The 23,318-nt window shown below is 39.3% G+C and overlaps 2 protein-coding genes across 7 annotated transcripts in view; both read left to right on the forward strand.

Annotated features, from left to right (window-relative positions):
* nfat5b (nuclear factor of activated T cells 5b) overlaps positions 1–7,684 on the forward strand; it is a 41,798-nt gene extending 34,114 nt beyond the window's left edge. For all 4 annotated transcript variants that reach the window (XM_067589092.1, XM_067589101.1, XM_067589110.1 and 1 more), the window contains 3 exons: positions 152–255; positions 511–2,347; positions 2,819–7,684. In XM_067589092.1, the coding sequence (XP_067445193.1) occupies positions 152–255; positions 511–2,347; positions 2,819–3,057 (2,180 nt within the window). In that variant the 3' untranslated portion in view covers positions 3,058–7,684. The remainder of the gene's footprint in view (positions 1–151; positions 256–510; positions 2,348–2,818) is intronic.
* Positions 7,685–9,566: 1,882 nt separating this feature from the next.
* kars1 (lysyl-tRNA synthetase 1) lies at positions 9,567–21,700 on the forward strand. 3 transcript variants are annotated; one of them, XM_067589130.1, is made up of 15 exons: positions 9,567–9,893; positions 10,352–10,519; positions 11,859–12,003; positions 12,105–12,270; positions 12,353–12,446; positions 12,897–13,083; positions 14,009–14,134; positions 14,344–14,463; positions 14,638–14,800; positions 19,281–19,454; positions 19,719–19,804; positions 19,893–19,978; positions 20,074–20,200; positions 20,570–20,713; positions 21,024–21,700. In XM_067589130.1, the coding sequence occupies exons 2-15, from the start codon at positions 10,380–10,382 to the stop codon at positions 21,096–21,098; spliced, it is 1,833 nt and encodes a 610-aa protein (XP_067445231.1). In that variant the 5' UTR covers positions 9,567–9,893; positions 10,352–10,379; the 3' UTR covers positions 21,099–21,700. The 3 variants fall into 3 exon arrangements, with proteins under 3 accessions (XP_067445231.1, XP_067445252.1, XP_067445241.1); XM_067589151.1 differs by lacking the exon at positions 10,352–10,519 and having other exon boundaries at positions 9,569–9,893; XM_067589140.1 differs by lacking the exons at positions 9,567–9,893; positions 10,352–10,519 and adding an exon at positions 11,367–11,526.
* The last annotated feature ends 1,618 nt before the right edge of the window (positions 21,701–23,318 follow it).

Below are 23,318 nucleotides of genomic sequence, written 5' to 3' on the forward strand. Positions count from 1 at the left end.
CCTCCCATTTAAAAGCATTGCATACACTGTAGTCTAGTGCCTACATTATTACACTTTTTACCTCTCATTGGACTTGACTGTTGTTTGTGGGGTTTTAAAAAAAAAAACATTTAAAGCATATAATGTAATATACTCCTTGTTCTTGCCACAGTTCTAGATAGTGCCTTGATGCCTTCGATGTTGCCTCTAGTAAAACGAGAAGAAGTCACTCCGATGGAGGTAACCAGCAACCTCCAGTCCTCTGGAGTATTTAAGGTGATGTATTGTAACTTAAAACATTAGCAATACTTTTTACACTGTCAAAACATTTTGAATTGGATAGAAGTTGTTCAATATAGCAAATTACATACAGTAAAAGTTCAGTAAAATTCAGTTCAGCTCATACTTTACTGTCTAGAGGAGAGGATTTATTGTAGACACAATTATCAGTAAGAATAACACAATGAAACTGCATAACGTAAGAGCTAAATAAAGCCACATCTTTTATCTTCTGTTTTGTGTTGCCAGCAGACTGGTGACCTGTGCCCAGCCCAACAGAACCCAGACATGGCTGCAGGCCATCTAAATAAGAACAGACCATTCTCCAACAACCTGTCTCAGCCTGCAGGTGACCCTGACAAAGGCCAGACTCCTGTTTTTACCAATACAGAGCCCTTAAGCACTATCCAGAAGCAGGACATTGCTGCCACCAGCTCCTACTCTGTGCCAGCAGACTCCCTGCTCCAGCAAGGCTCACAGCAGTTCCTCCTGGAGCCAAGAGAGGGCCTTGGCCAGGAGAGGCCAGGCAGTGGCTCTGGATCTGTGGGAAGGTTGTGTGGTGAACCTGCACCTCAACAGCAGCAGCTACCCATGTTCCCCCCAGACGAAGTGGCCCAGTTGGAGGAGGCAGTGAGACAACTTAAAGCCAAAGGGTACTGTCGCTTACCACTTCAGGCTGAAAACCCGATGGCTAAACAGCAGCAACACATTCAGCACCAACAACAAATCCAAAAACAGCAAATTCAGCAGCAGCAACAGCAACAAATTCAGCAACAACAGCTTCAACAGCAGCAACAGCAGCAGGTTTTGGAGAATCTACAGCAGCAGCTGTTTCAGTCACAGATTCAAATGCAGTGCGGCATGTTTCAGGATGCCTCTCAGGGCAAGAACGCAGAGCAGCAGAGCTCGTCACAAGGGGTGGTGCCAAACCAGGGAACCCTTTTCCAGCAGGCTCAGCAACAGCAACAGCAGCAGCAGCAGCAACAGCAGCAACAGCAGCAACAAGCAGCTCTGTTTCAGCAGGCTAATGACCTGCTCTCTATTCAGACCAACTTCCTCCAGCAGACTCCTTCACACCCGTCACCACCAATGTTCCACAATCCCAGTTCTTTGGCTGAAACACAAGATCCACAGGGGGCTCTGTTTCATACTCAGAAAGCCTCTCGCGCTCAGGAGCAGGTCCAGGCCGCTCTCTTCCAAAACACCATGACAGTACTACAGTCCCCAGACCAACAGCCCTCAACCCCAAGTCTTTTCCTCCCTCAGACATCCCTGCCGTCTCAGCTTACGACCAGTAGTACTCAACAGCAGCAACAGCAGCAGCAGCAGCAGCAGCAGCTGGCCTTTCTAAGTGCTCTACAGACCCCTGCCCCTGAACCTCAGTCAGTTTTTCAGGCTCAGACCCAGCTCTCTCCTATTCAGCAGAGAAGTCCCATGGATCAGCAACAGCCTTCCCAGCCTCAGCCCCACACACAACCAGCTCAGCAGGCGTCTCTGTTTCAGAACATCTCCCAACATCCATCTGCAAACACACTTTCTCCAGGCCAACAGCAGCAACAGCAGGCTGGCCTACTGTTCTGTAACAACCCCCTGTCTACTGCGGACCAGACCCCCAGTCTCCTGTTCAGCAGCCAGGGCCAGATGCCTCCGTTGACCAGCAGCAGTCTAGTTTCCCAAGAGCCCCAAAACCCCTCTCTGCTTTTTTCCCAAGCCAGCATGGTGACAGTGAACCAGCAGGATCGCTCTGAGCCTATGGCCTTAGGGAACCCCACAGATCCACGCCAGCAAGTGCTGTTCCAGGACCAACAGCCGATGCAACTTGGCAACAGCTCAAACAACCGGCAGGAGCAGCCTGTGGGCCTCTTCATGCCTCAGTCTAACATGGCCTCTCTGCAGGGGGGATTGGCTCCTCCAGAGCTCACACAGTCAGCCATGTTTGCCTCACAGAACGGTGTGGCGAACCTCCAGACGACCACCTCTTCACCTGTTCAGCAGCCAGGGACTCTGTTTCAGTCCGCTGTCAGTGGGACCATCAATCAGCCCAGCCAGCCTCAACAACCTGGTCTCTTTCTGTTTGGTATTCAGAATGGTAAGAAATTCACTAACTAGGTGCACGCCTTTAGAACAGTTGAGATGGCAGAAATGATGCAAACCATCGACCATAGTTTGACTTTTTGGGGAAATTCACTTATTTGCTTTCTTTCCAAGAGGTAGATGCAAAGATTGATACTACTCTTATGTCTGTATAGTACATGTGACGCTTCAGCGTGAGAAAATATCAAACTATTCCTTTCAGTTTCACACACCACATATTGAATAGGGAAATTGGGAAATGGGAATGTAAAATGGGGAACCAACTGAGAAATCTAAAAGAAAAAAAAATTATATGGTCACATTGATTTAAAAATTCCACTCAATGCATTTATGAATCTATTTGTATATTTTTTTTAAACATTTGATACATTTCACAAAATAAAGTTATCACCTCTCTCATGGCACTGATAGTAATGTGTGTTAATGTGTGTAATTTTGACCGGCCTATTCTGTTCCCTCTCTGCAGAATGTGGCCAGCTGATGAACACTCCTGGAAACACGCTGTCGGATCAGATTATAGCCATCAGCCAGTCTGGTCAGAACCAAAGAGAGAGTGACGCACACATCCAGTCACTGCTCAGTCAGTCGCTGTCACAGTCTGCGACTGTGCAGAACAGCATAGCTGCCTCTCAGAACATGGAGAAGATTGATGACCTGCTGGTCAGCTTGCAAGAGACGGGCAGCAACTTAACTCGTTCATACTAACCTTCATACAGGTTCACGGATTTGTCTTTTATTTTTTACTGGTAATATCTGGAATCTTTGTAAAATTTTGACAAAAAAGCGTTGATAATTATACCGCACATTACGTGCTTATACCTGCTCACCAAATGTTTCTCTGCCCTACTAACACATAATTTGGTCTCCTTCAGGACTGAGTATTTATTAGGAAAGAACGTTGAAGGTGAGAAATGGCATTTGGCCCTTTTTCTTCAGCTTTTCCTCTGGAAAGACAGTAACTTAGTGGCCTTGTTATTCATGTAACTTGTGAAGTTTTGTTCATATCTATGTACATAGATGTCAGTGACGTTATCTACAACATCTTTCGGTTCCCGTGGTGTTTTCTTAAGTGTTCTCCAAAGTGTCTAGTGGTTTCCATGAATAGTGTTCCCTTTAATATGTCTGTTGTATTTTTTTTATCATGTTTCCTGGTTGCACAGAGGGTGGAGTGTGTGTTATGGCAGAAAGGTTTGGACAGACTGCGGTATGTATAGTTGAAGGTAGCATTGGGTTGAATCTTTTTTCACAAGATTTAACAGCGCAGAAAGTATATTGAGATGAGAGAAGGTTAGAAGTAGAAAGTAGAAAGGGAGGTATGTGGGTATGTGGGTGCTTATTATTTCAATAGTGTAGCAACTAGCTTGCCTCTGATAATATAAATAAAATCACTCTAGCTGTCTCTTATGGCCCACAGTGACTTTAGTTTTCATTGATCAATACAATAATGTGATGCAAGAAGAAACTTGGCTCAGTGGGTGTTTAACCTCATATTATGGTTTTTGTTTGCCATCTACAGCCCAGTTAAATTAAGCTGGTCCCAGCTTGTTTGGTACAATAATACCTATAAAAGAAGATTTGTAGCTCAGCAGTGTCACCACCAGCTGTGCATGAAACATATCACTCAATATTAGATACTTTGCCATCTCCACCACAGTGTACAAAAAGCTTTTTGTAAGCGAACGTGTTCAGACTAACATTTAGTCTGTATTCATCCAAACCAAACTGTGTCAGTTTGCTACTTTTTATAGTAGATTCTCATGTTATACATTACAAAGAGTTGAATATTTAGGAAAGTGTGATGGTAGAAGTATAATATTTCTTTTTTTTACATGTATATTCAGCACTTTACAATGCTGTTCTTTGTGACCACTTTACTCAGCGAGGGTACAGTACAGTCCCACAAGAGGTGCTGTTGTTTTCAGCAGCCTCTTCCTCATTGTTTACAGTGAAGAAGATACATTTTTTTAAACACATCATGAAACACACCGAGCTGGGAGGAGCATAGCACACAGATCAGAAATCATTTTAGCTGTTTTTATCTACTTGCATGGCAACATTTGTGTAGCAAATTCACACAAAAGAAAATGTCCACTGGACTCCTGTGTGAAGTCAGTGTCATTAAATACACTCATTAAGTACACTATTTCCTGTTGGTTGAAAACGTAGTTTTATGGTCTGGATTTTGTAATATAATTACGCATCTCATTGCCAGCCATGTTACTACTATCATCATTAATTCCTAAAACCAAATAATCACATTATTTATTCCTGAAAAGCAGCTTAGAAATTTGGACAAATGAGAAAAAAATGTGGCTGAATACTTTTTTTTTTTTTTTTTTAAAGTCAGGCCTCAAATTTTGTAACTTCAGTTGACGTGAAACTCTTATTTAAGTACATGCACCTATAGTAGAAATTGTAGAATGTAATATAGTATATTATTATGTTTGTCATAAGATCATTTTGTGTGTAAGTGTCATTTTGATGGCACCATACTGCGTCAGGCACGCATGAACTGGAATAGTATTCTTAGACCAGCTAGAAAGAGCCTTGTCACCAGTTTTATTAATGTGATGGATTTAGTGAATGTTAAGGAGGAGCAATAGCTTGTTGGCTATAACTCTACTTCGTGCATCTCATCCAGGTCGGTATTAACATGCAGGAATAGAGCCCATTTTACATGCTTTCTTGTACATGCAAATATCTTTGTCTGCAGTTGGCCAGTGGCGGTCACCTCAGGACCAAAGTCTGACTCGGTTCTTGCTTTGCATGCATCCTGATGACAGGCCAGTTTTATGGCTCGTTAGCTTTTATTGTCTTTTTTTCTGTCTTGCCATTTTACATTAAAGAAAACATAGCTCACAGTAAATAGCAAGACTATTTTTTTCCCTCTCTTATTGTTGGCATGACACCCTGCTGCCATGTTTTTTTTTTTTTTCCTTTCTGTAATTTGTTGTATTGTTTTGGTCATGTTTAGTTTCACTGTAAATGTATGCGTGAACAAGGGGCTGGTCTCTGACAAAAGTGCTCAGTTTAATGCCTCCATTGTTGTCTTGTTTTATCTGTACAGTTTATTTGAAATACATAATTCTTGATACCTTTACATTTTATACACTTAAAAGAAAAAACAGGAACAGCTATTGTGTTGTGATGGAGATTATGTAAACTTGACTAATGTGATTTGTGGAGCTACGGTGTGTCAGTGTGAGCAGAGTGGTTTTTAAAGGGACCCTACTCCTGAAGGAAACCTGACTATGGAGAAAAGAGCTATCTGTGATTGGCTTTCTTCAACTTGTGAAACAGAAGAACTAAGATTTCCAGTGTTGAGTATTTATGAGTTTATTTGTTTGTTTGTTTGTTTTAGAAAGACTTTATCTTTTTTTTTTTTTTTTTTATCGGTGTAGTACCTGTGCTTCTTTTCGAAAAAGCATGTCTAATTTATTTGTGTGTCGTTGGTTATTATCTAAACTGTATCTCGTGATCATAGTTGTGTTCAGATCTTTCTACCTGTATTTGATGACGGCAGCGTGGTTTGGCGCCCACACCTGCTGATACTGTATCTGGCACCTTGTGATGATGGTGATGATGCCTTTTAAATGAGATAGTAAAGTGCTATGTACACTATGAATGACATGTACATTCCTGTGCACAGTTACTCCTTTGTGATTTTGGAAGGTGAATGAATATACACTTTAATGTACATATCATGTTTTTGTTCAAGGCTTATAATTGGACTGCTGGCCCTGTAAGTCCTTTTTTTGACCAAACCGTTAACACCAGGGCAAAATGGCACCAAATTTCAACTACAAAAACAAAAAATCCTTTCAAATAGGACCAACAACTTTCAGTATTTTAACTATGAATATAGTACTGAATGTGATTGTACAGCATGGCTGCAAACGTCTTGCTTATATTCAGAATGTTTTAATACACTCTGGGGAGGTAATTACTTTTTAAAATTACAGTTTCCTCATTTGTGTATTTACAATGTAACTGGAGATCATAGACGTACAAACGTGCGACTCATACAGTTATGGGAAAGAGGTAGATTGTTGATAAAAGTTCTCATATTTTTCTCAAGATTCTAAACTTCTCTGTTTTCTCTGTTTCTACAATAGAACAATATGGTTTTTTTTGCCATTATCAGTTAATTTAATATCAACAAACTGAGTCGATCACAGTTAATTTTTTTTCCCTAAAATGTCACTTTAGACACTAGTAGATATTGTACATGTGCCTGGAGAAAATGTTGTAGTAGAGGCCAGATTTATGTTTTACGTTTTGATGTTAGTCCTCGATAACTAGAATGTTGCAAGCCATAAGACTTCACGTGTGCTTCTGATGTTCTACAACAATGACCAGATAAACGTGGTTGTGGTTGATAAATGTGTTGTGCAATTTCTGTCATCTAACTTTGTTTGTACTGAAGTATCCATTGCATTTATGTTATACAACGTAGATGCAGACAAATTTTCTCTGAAACTGCTATGCAGCTAATATACTGTAAATGTAGATCTGTTAGTTTTTGAATATATATTTTTCTATATAGCCTCTCCCGTTTTCAACATAAAGGAGAAACCAAAATAGATTTTCTTTCTATTATTTATGTTGCTTGTTGAAATATTTTCTGATGCTTTGAGTGCTGCCTACACTGATTTTAAATCTGTCTTTTAATGCAAATTTCCCTTTTCAGTAATCATCTCAAACATGGATTTTTTTTTTCTTTTGGGAGACAAGGGTCAATAACATCAGTCTTCTTTATTCCCTTCTTGCTTGTATGGTTTTTGTGGAAGTTTGCGTTACATCCAGACTCACTGTTTACTGGATCAGTGGTTCTTGATCTTTCAGATTTCTCTCAGGGCCTCTTAGTTACCAGGATGCCACTTGGTTCTTTCATGTGTTGTTTGTCAGACCAGTAAAAGTCAATACACACCAGATTAATGTTTTTTCCCCTCTAATTTAAGAAAGATAGAATCCCATATTTTGCAACAACAACAACAACAACAAAAAAATCAATATTCATTGTAATTTGTTCTGCGTCTGATATTATTTTAACCAAACTCATTTGTTCACTCCACACTTCTGTGATGTCTTCAAAGTGTCTTCACTCCCAACACAAGTGAACCACTCCTCTAGTAAACAGTGTTTCTGGTGCTGGAAATAGGAAGGGGAAATTTGCCTTTATGTTTCTAACCATGTGAACAACTGTCAAATAATCACCCTTTGGAAGAAAAAAACCCTCTATGTATTTGGCTTTTGTCGGGACATTTTTATTCTCTTGCAATCTAATTTCTGTAAACTTGCTGCTATCTATATTAAACATATATACTTTTAATGTCAAGTTTTTGAGCTTTCATTTAATCATTTTTGGTGTAAGATACTGAAGAACCACAAAACCACAGACTCAAAAATGTATGTTCTTAGCCTCAGTTGGTAAAGTAACCTGCCTGACACAGTTGAAGTTGATAGTGTTTAACTGACAGCTGATGGTAGTTTTCTGCACTGATTTAGATTTAACCGCAGTGCACACATTTGAAGAATTCATATGTTGTGTCTGCTACCAGTAAGACAAGTGATGCCACTTTATCATAGTTTGTCCACTGCTCTAAATTACTGGTGTCTGTTAAGTAATGGGATTTTTGGGTGTGTTCCATAAATGTAGGAGAAAAAAAAAGGTTTCACTTTTACCAACACAGGATATGATGTAACTTTGCATTGTGTAACACTGGAAAAACACTCGATATCCAGCTTTATCTGTTTTATTGGTTGTTAACGTCAGTCTGGAGGAACAGAAACCTTAAAAACACACACTACTGAGTAATCTAAGAGTAGCAAGGATGAAGGATAGTGTTTATGAATTTCTTCCAGTTAGATGAGAACATGAAGTGCTCCTATAAAGATGCACAAAGGTCCCCTAACTACAGCACATTTTAATTAGTGACACTTTGTAGCTAAAAAAAATCTTTTTAACAATGTAAACACTGCTTCTGCCTACAGATGAGTAACACAGACTTACACGAATTTACTATAACGAAAGCAGTGGCAAGAGCCTCCCTAACTAGACAGATATTAATTTTATTTCTTGTATTAAACTAAATGAGTAACATTTGTGATTTTATCCATAATCAGGGAAAACCCATTTAAGATTTTATTCAGATTTCAGGTCTTGTACATTAGATAAACTGCAAACAAAATTACATATTAAAGATATTATTAAATAAATTATAATTGGGGTTGGGGTTTATGTTGGTTTTACGGTGTATCTTCAAGAAATATAGAGAACTTATATTTTTATTTAAATATTCTACTTTCACTTTCAAGTGCTGAAGGTCACATCATGGTACAGTTCAGACACCTTTCTGTTTGTGTTGGATTTGAAGTTTGCTAAAAGAAACTGAAACTGATTGAAACTATTATGAAACACTGCTCACCTGATAAATTACAGACCAAAAGAGTCATTAAGTAAAGATGAAGATCAAAAAAACAATGCACGCTCAGTCTAAAATCAAGCTGTACTTTAGAAATGTGGTGGTATGTAGGAATTAGAGCTGCAACAATTAGTCGATTAATTGATTAGTTGACAACTATTGAATTAATTGATTATTTTGATAACCGATTAATTGTTTTGAGTCTTTTTTTCATGTAAAAATTCTCTGATTTCAGCTGCTCAAATGTGAATATTTTCTGGTTTCTTTTGTCTTTTATGACAGTAATCTGAATATCTTTGGGTTGTGGACTGTTGGTCGGACAAAACAACATTTGAGAACTTTGTCTTTGTGTTTGGCTCTGGGAGACAGTGACCAACATTTTTCACCATTTTCGTACATTTTTATGGAAGAAACAACTAATCAATTAATCGAGAAAATAACATACAACAAATAACGACAGATTAATTGATCATAAAAATAATCGTTGCAGCCCTAGTAGGAAGGGTAAGTATTTATTGGTTTAAACTGATTTCTGCTTTGTGTACAAATGTGATGAATCTCTTGGGCAAAAGTGAAAGGTTCTTAAATGTCCGCTGTGACACTTCGACCTTCCTTTGGTGCCACCATCAGGAGGAAGGAATAATACACGGTTAGTGCTGCCACTACTGTTTGAAAAGTGTAATAATGAGCATGCTGTTGCAAGTTGCAATGGCTGTAATAAATACTGCAGCCTCTGGGGTCCGCCCATGGATATATAAATGAGCGGACATCCATGGGCGGATGAGTCCGCCCGTGAAGGTGACAACCTAAACCTGTTAGGCTGTTCTGAGCTGACAATTGCGGTGTTGCAAATTGGGTGCTGGATCCTCCCGTCGGGCAGTTTATTTATTTTTAATTTGTTATTCTTATTTTGTTTTAAAACTATAGTAGGCTTTTTATTATTATAGCAATTGGTCAGCGGATAAACTATTCGGTGTGCTGATTTCCGACAGTTACTCAAACGCACCGTCAAGTTCTTGCGATTTGCGGCGCGTGCGCTTCAGTTGATCTTTCTGAGCGCAGCATCAAGAACATGGCCGACGTGACAGAGGTGGACGGAGAGAAACTCAGCAAAAAGTAAGCTTTTTCCACTCCTTTTGTTGCATTTGAACATTTCTTTACCTCTCACGCGGTGATCTTTTCCACAAAATCTTGTTCTTTCAGCAGTTAGGATCCATTTAATCTGGCTATGCAATATCGCTAAATGTTACATCAGGTCAGAGGATGATACCGAAGCAAGGGTTCCATATGGGGGTACGAGACAAGACTACATATCCCACAAATCAGTTCGGATGTGTCGGTGGTAGTTGTAGTTTTTAAAAGGATCCGGCGCTAGTGTCAGTGGTTTGTGTTGGAAATTCGTAAAACTACAAGCTCCAAAATGCACTCGAAGAAAATGTCCTCCACACGCTGGTCGTGTTATCTTTTGGTTTCTGTTTCTTAGCTTAGAGTATTGTTACCCCAAACAGTGTGAACTAAAGACAGCCTTTGCTGTATGTGCTGTACACTGTCTTTGTATATGTCTATTTTCTCAGGTCGGTCTGCTGACTGTGGTAGCTCAGCATGCTGTGTCTGGTCAGGGCAGCCAGGCAGCAGCTGTGCCAAGCCTTTGGGGTCAGGGGACAGTGGTTAAAATATGCACCCCCATGTACAGCTGCAGCCCCAGCTCATATTTACGGGAACCGATGGAGAGGTGACAAAAGGTTGGTGGCTTTTCCATTCCAATGAGAAAAACAACCAACCTTTTGTCATCAGAGCGAATGTGGTTCCCTTCCCCTGCATGATTGTTTGTTGTCTTCCTCTGTTATTAATAGATTGTGCTGTGGCCTTTTTTTTTTTTTTTTTCATTGTTTAACTGAACATGTCCCTGTTCCTGAAATTCCAGCTATTGTTTATGACACACCCTTAATCGCTTCCTCCTCTCTTATCTTATCAGTAAGCTGAAAAAAGGCTGCTGAAAAAGAAACCAAAATCCAAGAGCAGTTAGCACAAAAGAAGGAAACAAATGATGAAGTTTTTAAAAGGATCCAGCGCTAGTGTCAGTGGTTTGTGTTGAAAATTCGTAAAACTACAAGCTCCAAAATGCACTTGAAGAAAATGTCCTCCACACACTCGTCGTGTTATCTTTTGGTTTCTGTTTCTTAGCTTGGCTTACCTTATATTTATGAGTGTTATTTTACTTCAACAGAGTCATTTGGTGTTATATCTAAGTGTGAAAAAAAGTTTAAATTATCTTCTCTCCGTTTTCCTCTTGTTCGTCCTGACTTTCTTTACTTGCTAGCAGCATTAACGCCGACACACCCGGCAGCCTAGTTCACTAAAAGAAATATAAACCTTTGTCTAATGTTAACGTCTAATTCTTTACAACTATACCTGTGTTTTCAGAGCTATTTATTTTTGTTTTTACCTCATTGACTGAATTTGTAGTCTGAGTGCGGAGTGTTTTGGTACTAGTGGAGTATTGTTACCCCAACAGTGTGAACTAAAGACAGCCTTTGCTGTATGTGCTGTACACTGTCTTTGTATATGTCTATTTTCTCAGGTCGGTCTGCTGACTGTGGTAGCTCAGCATGCTGTGTCTGGTCAGGGCAGCCAGGCAGCAGCTTTGCCAAGCCTTTGGGGTCAGGGGACAGTGGTTAAAATATGCACCCCCATGTACAGCTGCAGCCCCAGCTCAAATTTACGGGATTCGATGGAGAGGTGACAAAAGGTTGGTGGCTTTTCCATTCCAATGAGAAAAACAACCAACCTTTTGTCATCCGAGTGAATGTGGTTCCCTTCCCCTTTCTGCATGATTGTTTGTTTTCCTCCTCTGTTATTAATAGATTGTTCTGTGGCCTTGTTTTTGTTTTTTTATTGTTGTTGTTTTTTAAGTTTAGACACCAGAATAGAATAAAATTTACAGTGTGGTTATGTGGAAATCATATAATTGTGTACAGCATATGTTTTTTGTTTTTTTTTAACTGAACACATCACTTCCTGAAATTCCAGCCATTGTTTATGACACACCCTTAATCGCTTCCTCCTCTCTTATCTTATCAGTGAGCTGAAGAGGCGAATGAAAGCTGAAAAAAAGGCTGCTGAAAAAGAAACCAAAATCCAAGAGCAGTTGGCACAAAAGAAGGAAACCAATGATGAAGGAGCGCAAAGTATCTCTCTGCTGGATGAGGAGACGCTTGACCCAAATGTGAGCTTCTTGTATGGTCATACCTTACACTTCACTGATTAAACCCATAACCCTTTTTAGAAAAAAAAAAAAATACAATCATCTGTTTCCCTCAAATGTAGCAATACTTCAAGATCCGCACCCAGGCCATCCAGGAGCTGAAGGGTACAGCCGAAGACCCGTACCCGCACAAGTTTAAAGTAGACTTGTCACTCACAGAGTTCATTGAGAAATACAACAATCTACAGCCAGGAGACCAGCTAACAGATGTTGTTGTCAATGTCTCAGGTACCAAGATTATTTTATCACTTAAAATGTATTAGCTTCTGTGTATGAACAGTATAATCTGACATTGGTTTATGATTGGCAGGCCGCGTCCATGCCAAGAGGGCCTCTGGTGCCAAGCTGCTGTTCTATGACATGCGAGGCGAAGGCGTCAAGTTGCAAGTTATGGCAAACTCAAGGTACAGAATAATTGTGAGGAAAAAACACAATTTGTGTATCCTTGCTTTACTCTATAAATTAATTAAAATGGATGCTGTCATTTATGTGCATTATATACCATCAAGTGATATTTAGAAGCAACATGACTGCAAAGAAAATCTATGAAAAAAGGCAAACAAATGCAGATTCGTACATCGGGGCACAAGTTGAGGTGAAGGGCTTCCCACTAAAGTCAAATGTTTTGCCTGGGGAAAAAAAAAAATCATGTTTCCAAGTTACAATATGATAGTTGGCGTTGAAAGAAAAGTGAAACTAGAATTCTTTGGAAGTTTTATAATCATATCACAATGTTATATGTTCAGCAGTACAGTATTTATTATTACACCTCCAACAATTTGTTTTTTTCCATGTAGATGTTTTGGAGCCCATTGAGTTGATTTCTGTATTTTTTTTTTTTTTTTTTCCGTCAGGAACTACAAGTCTGAGGAAGCCTTTGTGGCCATCAACAACAAGCTGCGGCGCGGTGACATTATCGGTGTCCGTGGTAACCCAGGGAAGACCAAAAAAGGGGAGTTGAGCATCATCCCCATGGAGATGACCCTACTGTCACCTTGTTTGCACATGTTGCCCCACCTCCATTTTGGCCTCAAAGACAAGGTAATGACCAGACTATGAGTTAGTGAGACACATTCAGCTCTTTGTCCCATGTTTTTAAAATAAATGAATCTATGTTTATGTACAGAAATACCAAATATGTTTTGAAACAGTTTATTTTTCAACTGTAAAATATCCTGCCCGGTACATTTCTCGGTCGCAGTTGTTAAAAAAGAAAAAAGAAAATTTGAGAGATTTTTATCAGAAATGTTTATTTATGTTTTGGGTGATCTTTAAAGTACATTAATATTGGCCGATACATCACACATACAATTATTAGATTTTATTAACTATTAAATATTGGTATCAGCCTCAAAAATCCTGCATTGGTCGGGCTTGAATTATTTTTGAATCTGTATGTGCAGTCAGTTGCACAACAACTCTTCACCATTTTTGCAGTGTATTTGATGTATTTTTCTCTGTAAACGCATGATGGCAGATGCCGACTGTTGTTGCTTCTGAATGGTCGTTTCTGTGTCAGCAACATTACATGTATGCTTGTACTTCTACTGTGCATTATTGGCTCACTACCATACCTGGCACGCCTAAATGAAATGGAGCTGTCATTAATGTAATTAGATATCCCTTCATTTTTTCTACCAAGTCAAAATTTCACTGTGAGAACGGTCACATAAAGTATGCACCTGAAGGGAAGATTCCAGGTTATTTGGTATCATGTCCCCTCAACGATTTGTGGTCTGTCTCTAGAAACTCTCTCACAGAAGAAAACAAGATTCTTTTTTCTGTCCTTTTCTGATCTCTTCTTATTTTAGAAATATCCCACAACATTGCTGCATCTTTGATTTTTGACTGTGAATGTTGTGTCTTTAGCCTGTGATGATGGGAAGGAGACACAAGCATTTGTCCTCATACCAGTAATAAATGTTAAAGCTGTTTTTCTTAACACTGTGTCATCTTTCTGTCAAAGGAAACACGATTCCGTCAGCGCTACCTGGATCTGATCATCAATGATTATGTGAGGCAGAAGTTTATAACGCGCGCCAAAATCATCACATACCTGCGCCGCTTCCTGGACGAGATGGGCTTCTTGGAGGTAAAAAATGTGTCTGATTGACACAAATTGACCAGATCGTACAACTTGTGACCAATGTTAAGTCTTAAGCTATAATGGTAAAATGTTTGTTTACACAAATTTATATAAAATAGTTTGTTCATTTGTTGCACACTTCAGGCAGGTGACAGTATTGTATGTCAGTGCACATAAGCTTGCATCATGTTGAGTCATGTTTGCTGTTTCTTTAGATTGAGACACCAATGATGAACATTATTCCTGGTGGAGCAGTGGCCCGTCCATTTGTTACTTACCACAATGAGCTGGATATGAACCTGTACATGAGGATTGCTCCTGAGTTGTACCACAAGGTAAGTTGTTTTCAAGAGTCATTCCTCTCAGTAATAAGTAATGGCCGGAAAGGAATATTTAACAGAATTTTTTGCATCAATTTGCAGTCAACACATTGATGTTGTAGCTCTGCTCTTAGATCTGCCCGCATAGTTTAAATCTAAGGGGTTTTGGACATCATATTTTTTCCACAGATGCTTGTGGTTGGTGGTATGGACAGAGTGTATGAGATCGGGCGTCAGTTCAGGAATGAAGGCATCGATCTTACTCACAATCCAGAGTTCACCACCTGTGAATTCTACATGGCATATGCAGATTACCATGACTTGATGGATATCACAGAGAAACTACTCTCAGGTATGTGAAAAATGCAACGTGACATGTTTCTGATTCTGAAGGGCTGATCTTAACAAATATCCCGGATGTGATACCTCATTAAAATACCTTTTAAATGTTGAGGGATGCATTTTTGCTTTCTGGTATTTTTAAGAAGACACTGATTGGCCAGGTGAGGGTAAAATTAAAAACATTGAAAGAAACCTTTGAAATATTAAAATATGTAAGAGTATTGGTTCCAATATATCATGAGATTTCCTTAGAATACAGAACATTACCTGCAGTTTAGTTGTACAGTTAAAGGTGATTAAACTAAACTGATTACATATCATTAAGAGTTGTACCCTGTGAACTCTGTGCATTATAACAATAAATGAAGTAGGTGGTGACAGGTGACAAATTCATTGTACAAGAGTGGCGTGGTTACAGAAGTGATAAGTTATTCAAATGACAAACACGGGATTGCCACCTTGTGTTCATAAATCAAAGTGCCAGCTAAAAGCGAAAGTAAGTAAGTAAATATGATATGGTCTTTATGATATATTAAACTAACAGCCCCACCTTGTGTACTGCCACACCTAATAACCCAGATTGCATTAAAAGGTTAATTTAAAAGAAACTAAAAAACTTGTGCTGCACCTTTTTATAACCACATCCAGTCAGAGTGGAGCATGCCATGGGTTGAGCCTTCCTCTCTGGTAGCCTTCCACTCAGCTTTGTCCTCAGAGTGCAAAAAACTTTCAGCTTAGTCAAGAGGATTGGCATCCTGACCTGAACCACATATCGAAGATCTTCTGTCACGGGCATGTAGATGTCTTCAGACCTGGGCTGTTTTCAGACAATGCAAGAAGGAGATAAACATCACTTCCTTTGTCCACTCTTTTGTCTGCTGCTGGGGCTACTTCACTGAAATTTCATGGGGGGCGCTATTCAGCCAGTTTGCATCACTGATGGAATATTGTCATGTAGACGTGTTCGGGCTGGGACTCAAACATCAAACATGTAAAGTTTGGTGCAGACTGGAGCATGTACAATAAAGTTATAGCAACGTCCTCTGTCATGGCAAAACATCAAATCTCAACGGTGTGAGGATGAGAATTTTCTGCAGGATGAGACATGGCTGCCTTGCTCACACCTGTGGCATCAAAATTATGCAAGTTTTGGGCCCTTTCACTTGAATTTCAATTAGTAAATTGAAAACTCTTGATGAGTTTGTGTGTAAAACAAATTAATATCCTAATTTTCATCAAGTTTATTTTTAGAAAAGTAAAGACTTTTAACCCACCTGACCTGGTCAAAGTTTGATTGAAATGTGTACTGTCAGGTGTGTAGAGACAATAAGTAACTGCAGCTTGACACAGAAAAATACTCGGGCTTGGGCCCTAATAAAGGAAAAACTGCAGTACAGAGCTACATATTTTAGTTTTGACTTTATTTTTCTGCAGCACTTTATCACTAAACTGTCACTCTCACTCAATGAGCTCCATTCACCCCCCCCCCCCTCCCTCCTTTTGTAGGAAATTTAGTTGTACAGTTAAAGGTGATTAAACTAAACTGATTACATATCATTAAGAGTTGTGCCCTGTGAACTCTGTGCATTATAACAATAAATGAAGTAGGTGGTGACAGGTGACAAATTCATTGTACAAGAGTGGCGTGGTTACAGAAGTGGTAAGTTATTCAAATGACAAACACGGGATTGCCACCTTGTGTTCATAAATCAAAGTGCCAGCTAAAAGCGAAAGTAAGTAAGTAAATATGATATGGTCTTTATAATATATTAAACTAACAGCCCCACCTTGTGTACTGCCACACCTAATAACCCAGATTGCATTAAAAGGTTAATTTAAAAGAAACTAAAAAACTTGTGCTGCACCTTTTTATAACCACATCCAGTCAGAGTGGAGCATGCCATGGGTTGAGCCTCCCTCTCTGGTAGCCTTCCACTCAGCTTTGTCCTCAGAGTGCAAAAAACTTTCAGCTTAGTCAAGAGGATTGGCATCCTGACCTGAACCACATATCGAAGATCCTCTGTCACGGGCATGTAGATGTCTTCAGACCTGGGCTGTTTTCAGACAATGCAAGAAGGAGATAAACATCACTTCCTTTGGCCACTGTTTTGTCTGCTGCTGGGGCTGCTTCACTGAAATTTCATGGGGGGCGCTATTCAGCCAGTTTGCATCACTGATGGAATATTGTCATGTAGACATGTTCGGGCTGGGACTCAAACATCAGACATGTAAAGTTTGGTGCAGACTGGAGCATGTACAATAAAGTTATAGCAACGTCCTCTGTCATGGCAAAACATCAAATCTCAACGGTGTGAGGATGAGAATTTTCTGCAGGATGAGACATGTCTGCCTTGCTCACACCTGTGGCATCAAAATTATGCAAGTTTTGGGCCCTTTCACTTGAATTTCAATTAGTAAATTGAAAACTCTTGATGAGTTTGTGTGTAAAACAAATTAATTTCCTAATTTTCATCAAGTTTATTTTTAGAAAAGTAAAGACTTTTAACCCACATGACCTGGTCAAAGTTTGATTGAAATGTGTACTGTCAGGTGTGTAGAGACAATAAGTAACTGCAGCTTGACACAGAAAAATACTCGGGCTTGGGCCCTAATAAAGGAAAAACTGCAGAACAGAGCTACATATTTTAGTTTTGACTTTATTTTTCTGCAGCACTTTATCACTAAACTGTCACTCTCACTCAATGAGCTCCATTCACCCCCCCCTCCTTTTGTAGGAAATTTAGTTGTACAGTTAAAGGTGATTAAACTAAACTGATTCCATATCATTAAGAGTTGTGCCCTGTGAACTCTGTGCATCATAACAATAAATGAAGTAGGTGGTGACAGGTGACAAATTCATTGTACAAGAGTGGCGTGGTTACAGAAGTGATAAGTTATTCAAATGACAAACACGGGATTGCCACCTTGTGTTCATAAATCAAAGTGCCAGCTAAAAGCGAAAGTAAGTAAGTAAATATGATATGGTCTTTATGATATATTAAACTAACAGCCCCACCTTGTGTACTGCCACACCTAATAACCCAGATTGCATTAAAAGGTTAATTTAAAAGAAACTAAAAAACTTGTGCTGCACCTTTTTATAACCACATCCAGTCAGAGTGGAGCATGCCATGGGTTGAGCCTCCCTCTCTGGTAGCCTTCCACTCAGCTTTGTCCTCAGAGTGCAAAAAACTTTCAGCTTAGTCAAGAGGATTGGCATCCTGACCTGAACCACATATCGAAGATCTTCTGTCACGGGCATGTAGATGTCTTCAGACCTGGGCTGTTTTCAGACAATGCAAGAAGGAGATAAACATCACTTCCTTTGTCCACTGTTTTGTCTGCTGCTGGGGCTGCTTCACTGAAATTTCATGGGGGGCGCTATTCAGCCCCCCACTTCCCTCCTTTTGTAGGAAATTTCATCATGAATCCATTGATACAGGTTTGAAAGTGGTCAGACTTATAGTTTAGACATCAGAACCATTAGTTTGACACAAAGTCCATGCCTAGAGATTGCCTCCCCATTGGTTTACATTGTAAGGTGTGATGTGGCACTCTAACTTTCAGGACTTACAATATCTAAACCGTTCGGGTAATTACAAAGTTTTTAACATTTTTAGTTCAGCACAGTGTCATAAGTCATGTATTCAAGTTTGAAACCGATACCATTAACGCCCTCGGAGGAGATAGCGTTTGATCGGGGTCAAAAATTGGCACGAAGTCATACTTTCATGGGTGTATTGTGGACTTCCTGTTAGATTTAGGTCAGGGGTGTCAGTGTATGATTTGTAGGTCTTGTTGAGACGAATAATCGAGTTTTGGTTCGATCTCTCTACGACATTCCTACGGGCCGTGGCCGCCATTTTAGATACATAGGTGGCGCTATAGAGCACATTTTGGCACTTTGGGGGATAATTTTTACATTTTATCAAATTTTTCGCCAGACCTGATGTGCGTGCCAAATTTAGTGAGTTTTTGAACATGTTTAGGGGGTTTAATTTAGGTCTGAAGTGGCGAGATAATAAAGAAAGAAAGAAAGAAACAGAACAGATACAAGAGGGTCTTCGCCCCTTTGGGGCTCAGGCCCTAATAAATGTTTTGACTGGAAAGCATGTTTAGGCAGTGGACAGTCTGAGAGGCTGTGTTGGCTCCCTGGGAGGCTCAGTCAACATAAAAAAAGAGTCTCTGTGGAGCCTGATGTGGAGTTTCACATTAGTTTTCACAGCATGCAACAAGATTAAAACTGTTCAATCTGTGTAAGATGCAACAGCAGACCTAACAATAATGTGTCAAGTGGAGTCAGGAGAATACATAGAATAGAGAATATAGCACTCTATAGAATAGAGTACTGTTGCAACAGGATTTCATTGCATACCCATCACATCAGTTTTGTCATTTCTCAGACACTTGGGATGTACAGAAAAAGCATACAATAGTAAACGAATAAGAAAACTGCTTTTCTTAACTCAGTGGTTTCCTCTCTGCTTCAGGAATGGTGAAGAACATCACCGGGGGATACAAGGTGACTTATCACCCTGATGGTCCAGAGGGACAGGCCTATGAGATTGACTTCACTCCACCATTTAGAAGAGTGAGCATGACACATGACCTGGAGAAGATTATGGGAGTCAAATTCCCTCCTACTGACAGCTACGACAGTGATGGTAAGAATCTGTACAACTGAAGAGATAGACACACCATGAGAAGAGTTTGTCTTTGTCTCTCTTTTTTGCTTTGAGGTAATTAACTGAATAACCCCTTTCTCTTTCACAAAATTAGGATAAAATTTCATGCGTATGTTTTTACCTTTTTTAATATCTTCTAAAGTTAAGCACCAGACATTTCAGTGTTCATGAGGTAATGTGCATGCAGATATTTAGCTCCTGCAATCAATTGGATTGTTCTGTCTTTCACAATTTTGTCCACAGAGACTCGTAAATTCTTCGATGACCTGTGTGCCCAGAAAGGAATTGAATGTCCTCCACCCAGAACCACTGCCCGCCTCCTTGACAAGGTGCTCCATTGACAAATATTTTGCACTGTGTGTTGCTGTTCCTCCACTTTCACACTTTGAGGTCTTCATTAATGATGTTTTCCCGTAGTTGGTCGGAGATTTCCTTGAGGTCACCTGTATCAACCCCACATTCATCTGTGATCACCCTCAAATCATGAGCCCCTTAGCTAAATGGTGAGAAACTCTTTGTCTCTGTTTGTCTGTTCATTAACCATTGGAAATGTGATGCTCAGGTCCAAACTGACACATTTTAATTCCTCTGTTTATAGGCACAGATCACAGAAAGGCCTAACGGAGCGTTTTGAGCTCTTCGTGATGAAGAAGGAGGTCTGCAATGCGTACACTGAGTTGAATGATCCGATTAGACAGAGGGAGCTTTTCGAGCAGCAAGCCCAGGTGTGTGCAAAAGCTTAAACTATCTTTTTTTCCCCTTCTACCCTGGTACATGGTCTCATTATCTGTGTTCAGACAGAACGCAAAGCACATTTTTCGTGTGGTGCAATTACAATCAAAGTCAGTGCAAAGATGCGAGTAGGCTAATGTACAGTAATATATTTTGGCTGTTTGACACAAATGATCCGGCAGTCAAACTCTGTGGAGTAACACAAGGTGAAAATTTGCCTCACACTCTGTCTGAACACACCATAAGGGTTCAGGCTTCTTACTACTGCATTGTGGACATGGGTATAAGCTTCCTTCGTTATCTAGAATTCGTCATCAGTGCCTGACAGTGCATGTTAATAATTTGAGTCGGATCTTTTTCAGGCCAAAGCTGAGGGTGATGACGAGGCCATGTTCATCGATGAGACCTTCTGCACAGCTCTGGAATATGGACTGCCACCAACTGCCGGCTGGGGAATGGGCATTGATCGTCTCACCATGTTCCTCACCGACTCCAATAACATCAAGGTAAAGCAGTCATACCAATCATGATGCAAGCAGGTGCATTTTATCAATTAGTCTTTACACTTGCATGACAGAAAAGGTTGTCACTATCTTCCAGAAACACCAATCTGAGCATTTTCTGATCTGATTTGTTTGAGGTTTTGCAGCTAAAACAGTTAAAGGTGCTTTATGTAAGAATTGGCCACCTGTCAAATTCATACTTCACACTCCAAACCAGTTGGGGGCAGCATATCACCACAAAGTTGTGGTCTCCATGTTCATGTTGTAGGTGAAAACCCTCAACCCACAGTTTCTGTATTTCTTTCTTCCACAGGAGGTGTTGCTCTTCCCAGCCATGAAGCCTGATGACAATAAGGCATCAGTGCCAGCAGAGGGCACCTCTGTGTAACACCATGACCTCTGACCTCCCCTGCTAGCAGATCTGTGCAGGAGTCTGTATGGGGAAGGAGCCTTTACCTCACTGTGGTCATCAATGGAGTCGGGTTTTCTGTTTTATTGGTGTCGGTCTGTCAAAGGTTTGATTCTTGCAGTCATGAAGGGAAATCATTATTCTCTGTCACATGGGTGAATGGTAAACAATGATAAAAGCTCTTTTTTTTTCATCTGTATTTCTTATACTTTTGCAGTCATATTTGCTGCATCCTCCTTATTGGGTTGTAACTGTTTTATAACTGTTTTAATCCTCATTGTCATCCAGACGGTGAATGGATGGTATTAGATCATGGGGTCATATGTGATCTGTTGTTGTCTGCAGATGTTTTTGAATATGCTTTGAGATGCTTAAATCGGTGAAGGGCTGCTTGATTCAGATACATAGTAGAAACAACAAATTAACAACATTTTAAATCCTCTCAATATATTCATCTATTTTTACCAAGTCTGCTTGTATTCCTTGTATGACATTTTTCATGATAGACTCCACAATTTAAATTTTCCTCTGCCAAGAAGTATAAAACATGGGTATGTCTAAATAAAGTGCACATGAATCTACATCGTTTGATCTTTTGTCCGTGCGTTTTGTCCAAGAGTTTCATGAAAAGAGAAAGGAAAACAGCCCCTGGGCTCCTGAAAGATGATCATTTTAAATCTTTTTTTTTTTTTTTTTACACAATTAAAAAAAAAAAAAAAACATCTTTTGAGACTTCAAACACTCTTTTTTTTAACTTAAATTTTGAGTTTTCACTATAGCCATATTAGATATATCTAAGAGGCATGCAGTGCAGGTGGTAGGTTTTGGTATTTTAGAGGAATTTCAAAAGGTGAATGGATCCTCTTGTCCAGCACATTTTGTGCGCGTCGAGCCATCACTGTGTTACTTTCACATGCTATTTGAATGGTTGGTTAAAGCTAAAAATGTAATAGAAATTGATTCTATTATGAAGATGTCACCTGTTAAGAGTTTGAAGTCAACCACAACTGAGAGAAATGTTAACATTCAGCATTTTGTCACTACAGGAAAAGATTTTGGTTGTTTTGAGGGTCACTGACTTAAATAATGCTTATGGTAACAATAATAACAATCCCCTTTTCACATAAAGGAGACAAAATATTTGAATAATTGTTCACATGATTTCAAGTTGATATGATAATCTTTTGCTGGCTGATGAAATGGCTTTTTTGGACATTTTGACTGGGAGGTCAGAGTAGTAGATATAGTTACTCTGGCCGTACAGCTAAGAATGTTTTAGCTACAAGGTCTTAATTAGCAACTTAAAGAAATAAATGATCATTATGTTTGCCAACTAATTCACTGTAATTGTTTTGTCTTTTCAAGTTTTTACTTAAACTACTAAGAAGGGTTTTAAAAAGCTTTTACATTTGGGTTATACATCAATGTTTTTCTTGTCAGTCCATCCTGCAATGATTTTCTCTGAGTAACTAAATGTCCCTTTTTTTCAAACTTGAAAGCACCATTATATCTAGAAATTTGTGTCACAACTCCCACATGATCTGTTTAGCTGTGTGCCACTAAAAGTTAAATAAGGGCTCAGAGGAGTAAATATAATTGACTGCGCTGACATTGACATTTTATTGCATTGCTTCAGTTTGGTTTTATTCTTTCACACAGCAACCTACACATGAAAAACCAACAAACAAAAGCACACAGATTCAATTACAAAACATGGACATGCAGAAACAAAATAACACAAACAAAATGAACACCACAACGTTATACATACAATTGAAGAAGGATCAAAACAAAAGTGAAAGTCTCCCTCCACTCAAAAATGTGTTTTTCTTATTGTCACCTGACTGTAATGTTTGACCTTCACTGTGGAGAATGACGTGTGTACAGAGTTTGACACTTAAAGGCTTTTTTTTTTCAAATTAATCAGACAAAGGGGGGAACGTTTATTTGTGCTCACAAAAGATTAGAAAGATTAGTGACATCACATATAATTTGGAGCCAGTTGTGGTCCTATATGAAACTTAAACAAGTGTAATGTGAAAACTTGAAGCACAAACACTGAGAATTTGCTTTTTCAGTAAAGTAGCAGACATCTCGTGTCCAGCAGTGAAACTTTAAAAATTAAATAAATTTGCATTTTCATAGATTCTGGATTTTTTTTAATGAGGAAGAGTAGAATAATTTTTAACCAATTGACTT

Source organism: Thunnus thynnus, chromosome 1 (assembly GCF_963924715.1).
Source record: "Thunnus thynnus chromosome 1, fThuThy2.1, whole genome shotgun sequence".
Lineage (NCBI taxonomy): Eukaryota > Metazoa > Chordata > Actinopteri > Scombriformes > Scombridae > Thunnus > Thunnus thynnus.